General features: G+C 25.5%; 2 protein-coding genes across 2 annotated transcripts; one reads left to right on the top strand and one right to left on the bottom strand.

The window, feature by feature from the left end:
* Window positions 1–906: 906 nt before the first annotated feature.
* On the top strand, window positions 907–1,932 carry LOC134837799 (trypsin-7-like). The gene is made up of 3 exons (XM_063853187.1): window positions 907–985; window positions 1,207–1,583; window positions 1,645–1,932. Exons 1-3 carry the CDS (start codon window positions 907–909, stop codon window positions 1,930–1,932), a joined length of 744 nt encoding a protein of 247 aa, XP_063709257.1.
* Window positions 1,933–2,547: 615 nt separating this feature from the next.
* Window positions 2,548–3,627, bottom strand: LOC134837798 (trypsin-7-like). Its single transcript, XM_063853186.1, has 3 exons — window positions 3,549–3,627; window positions 2,893–3,269; window positions 2,548–2,835 (listed from the first exon to the last, which is right to left on the bottom strand). The coding sequence occupies exons 1-3, from the start codon at window positions 3,625–3,627 to the stop codon at window positions 2,548–2,550; spliced, it is 744 nt and encodes a 247-aa protein (XP_063709256.1).
* Window positions 3,628–3,898: the final 271 nt, after the last annotated feature.

Here is a 3,898-nt window from a genome sequence, read left to right as displayed (position 1 = left end):
TAAAAATTTAAAGAAAAAAAATATAATTTTCTAAAACATAAAATTTCTGTTTAAGAAAAATATTTCATATAATTTTTAATTTTTCTTTAACAAATCAGCTTTTATCTCAAAGTTGATTCCAATGGATTAATAAATTAATTAAATAAATAATTTATTAAAATTGATTAATAATAATTAAATAAATTATTTTTTTTCAGTAACATTTATAAATTATTTTAAATTAATTAATAATAATTAATTAATTAATTATTTTTTAAAGCATTTTTTTTTATTTTTTATAATTAATTTTTTTTAATTTTTATTATTATTATTTAATTATATTTTTATAATTTTTTTGTGATTATTTTTTAATTATAAAAATTAAATAAAATTTAATTAAAAATATTTAGAAGTTTCAAATTAATCTTTAATAAAAAAAAAAATAAATATATATATATAAAAAATAAAATAATAAAAAAAATAAAAAATCGATAAAAAATAATAAAAAATAAATAAATAAAAAAATAAATAAAAATAATAATAAATCAAGAAAAAAAAAACTTAAAAACAAAATTTAATTAAATCTTAATAATTCTAATATTAACAATGCTTATTTTTTATCAATATTTATATCTCACGTGTTTTTGTCACTTATTTTTTCTATCACTAAGCATACTTTTATTAGAGGAAGTAAATTCTTATCTAAATTTATTTTAAAATCATACATAAAATATAAATCCATTTTTTTCTATCTATTCGTTACTGAATTATTTGATTAAATTATCTCTGCCACAATTTCTGTAAGATTAATAATCGTCTGATCAAAAATGAGGCGATATGATTTTTTTTTTCGATAAGTTTTTGGTATAAATTGTCTGAGGTCACGAAATTTTAATTTATTATCCGCATTCGTTCAGCACGTTCAAGATGAAATTCTTCGGAATCGTTTTTGGCTTAATTGCCATCGCTCATGGATTTCCAACGAATTCTACGAGCAGAATTCATGGTAAGGTTTTTTTCTTAGTTTAATATATTTTTCATTATTTTTTAAATAAAAAATAAAATAAAATAAATTTTTTTTTTAATTATTTTCAAATTATATTAATAAAAATAAAAAAAAAAATAAATAAATTTAATTTAATTTTTTCTTAAATTTAAATTTAATAATTTTTAAATTAATTTTTTTATTTTTTTTAAATTAAATTTTAATTTTTTTTCTTCAAAAAGGCGGCGTCGAAACAACAATCGCCAACCATCCGTACATGATCTTCATGTATATTCAAAATGCCGGCGTTGGCGGTGCTTCCATCATCTCTCCGGAATGGGCTCTCACAAATGCCTTGAACCTCGTTGCTGACCCCATTCCTGATTTCATCACTTTTCGAGCTGGAAGCTCAGATCGCACATCTGGCGGATTAGTCGTTCGTGGCACGGAATATCACATGCACCCGGAATACAAAATGTGGAAGGCGGGATATGACGTTGCTGTTGTCAAAGTTTCGCCATCTTTCGAGGGAATGAACATCAAACCAATTCCCTTGACTGAAAGTCGGGATGAACTCGAAACGGGAAGTTTGGTCAGAATTACTGGATGGGGATCAACTGTAAGGTTTTTTTTTTTCAGAAAAATCAAAAAAAATTAATTCAATATTTTTTTTTTGAAAGGAAACCGGATCGCAGCCAATTATTTTGAGAACAGTTTCGGTCCCAATTATCGATGACGAGATTTGCAGAGAATATTGGGAAGATATTTGGGATGACTCGATGATCTGTGCTGGCGAGAAAGGCAAAGATCGATGCGAGTTGGACAAAGGAGGTCCAATGGTGAAAGATGGCGTGCAATACGGAGTTGTTTCTTTCTACAAAACATGCGGCGATGGAACTCCAGCAATTTATGCGAAATTATCCAATCCAGCAATCAGAAATTTCATTCGAATCCAGACCGGCGTTTAAAATCTGAAATATTTAAGAAATAAAATTAAATAAATTGTAAAAAAAAATATTATTTTTATTGCATTGCTTCTTCTGCCCAAAGGTCTGATTTCATTTTATTTATTTACTTTAAAAATATGAAAGCAGTGATGTATTTGATTTTTTTTTTATTTTTAAGTGAAACATTTTTCAAATATTTTTTTTCAAAAAAGTTGGATAAATTTTAATTTTAAAATATTAAATAAAATTTTAAAAAAAATATTTTAAAAAATTGGTAATTAATTAATAAAAAAATAATTAAAATATTTTTCAATTTTTGCTCAGAAAATTCATTCATTCAAAAAGAATCATATTTTTTTAACTTGAAAATTTATTTAAAAATTGGATTTGGGCTTTTATTTTTAAAATTTATTGAATTTAATTTTTTTAAAAAATTTATTTTTTTTATTCTTAAAATATAATAAAAAAAAATTAATTATTTTTAATTACAGTATACTCAAAAATATCATAATCAAATACATCACTGCTTTCATATTTTTAAAGTAAATAAATAAAATCCTTTGGGCAGAAGCAATGCAATAAAAATAATATTTTTTTTACAATTTATTTAATTTTATTTCTTAAATATTTCAGATTTTAAACGCCGGTCTGGATTCGAATGAAATTTCTGATTGCTGGATTGGATAATTTCGCATAAATTGCTGGAGTTCCATCGCCGCATGTTTTGTAGAAAGAAACAACTCCGTATTGCACGCCATCTTTCACCATTGGACCTCCTTTGTCCATCTCGCATCGATCTTTGCCTTTCTCGCCAGCACAGATCATCGAGTCATCCCAAATATCTTCCCAATATTCTCTGCAAATCTCGTCATCGATAATTGGGACCGAAACTGTTCTCAAAATAATTGGCTGAGATCCGGTTTCCTTCAAAAAAAAAAAAATTAAATTAATTTTCTTGGTTTTTCTGAAAAATAAACTTACAGTTGATCCCCATCCAGTTATTCCGACCAAACTTCCCGTTTCGAGTTCATCCCGACTTTCAGTCAAGGGAATTGGTTTGATGTTCATTCCCTCGAAAGATGGCGAAACTTTGACAACAGCAACGTCATATCCCGCCTTCCACATTTTGTATTCCGGGTGCATGTGATATTCCGTGCCACGAACGACTAATCCGCCAGATGTGCGATCTGAGCTTCCAGCTCGAAACGTGATGGAATTAGCAGCGGGATACGCAACGAGGTTCAAGGCATTTGTGAGAGCCCATTCCGGGGAGATGATGGAAGCACCGCCAGCGCCGGCATTTGGAATATACATGAAGATCATGTACGGATGGTTGGCGATTGTTGTTTCGACGCCGCCTTTTTAAAAAAAAATAAAAATAAAAATTTAATTTAAAAAAAATAATAATTTAATTTAAAAATTATTAAATTTAAAAAAAATTAAATTAAATTTATTTTTTTAAACTTTAAATTAACATAACTTCAAAATAAATTTTAAAAATAAAAAAAAATAATTTTAAAAAAAAATTTAATTTTTAAATTATTTAATTATTTTAAGTTTAACTTAAATTTAATTTTTACCTAATTAAAAAATAATTTAAAAAATAAAAATATATTAAATTAAGAAAAAAATCTTACCATGAATCCTGCTCGTAGAATTCGTTGGAAATCCATGAGCGATGGCAATTAAGCCAAATACGATTCCAAAAAATTTCATCTTGAACGTGCTGAACAAATGCGGTTAATAAATTAAAATTTCATGACCTCAGACAATTTATACCAAAAACTTATCGAAAAAAAATCATATCGCCTCATTTTTTATCAGACAATTATTAATCTCACAGAAATTGTAGCAGAGATAATTTAATCAAATAATTCAGTAACGAATCGATAGACAGAAAAAATTAGATTTAATTTTTTTATGAAATTTTTATGTTTATAAATTTATTATTTTTGAGTACCTATACTGTAATTAAAAATATTTGAAT

The sequence above is a fragment of the Culicoides brevitarsis genome, chromosome 1, assembly GCF_036172545.1.
Source record: "Culicoides brevitarsis isolate CSIRO-B50_1 chromosome 1, AGI_CSIRO_Cbre_v1, whole genome shotgun sequence".
NCBI lineage: Eukaryota > Metazoa > Arthropoda > Insecta > Diptera > Ceratopogonidae > Culicoides > Culicoides brevitarsis.
Note: the sequence above shows the minus strand (reverse complement) of the source record. Positions and strands in the feature narration are given on the sequence as shown.

Coding starts and splice junctions, on each gene's coding strand:
- LOC134837799 (XM_063853187.1), top strand. CDS start 907: ATGAAATTCTTCGGAATCGTTTTTGGCTTAATTGCCATCGCTCATGGA. Junction 986..1,206: donor TTCTACGAGCAGAATTCATG/GTAAGGTTTTTT, acceptor TTCTTCAAAAAG/GCGGCGTCGAAACAACAATC. Junction 1,584..1,644: donor TTACTGGATGGGGATCAACT/GTAAGGTTTTTT, acceptor TTTTTTTGAAAG/GAAACCGGATCGCAGCCAAT.
- LOC134837798 (XM_063853186.1), bottom strand. CDS start 3,627: ATGAAATTTTTTGGAATCGTATTTGGCTTAATTGCCATCGCTCATGGA. Junction 3,270..3,548: donor TTCTACGAGCAGGATTCATG/GTAAGATTTTTT, acceptor TTTTTTAAAAAG/GCGGCGTCGAAACAACAATC. Junction 2,836..2,892: donor TAACTGGATGGGGATCAACT/GTAAGTTTATTT, acceptor TTTTTTTTGAAG/GAAACCGGATCTCAGCCAAT.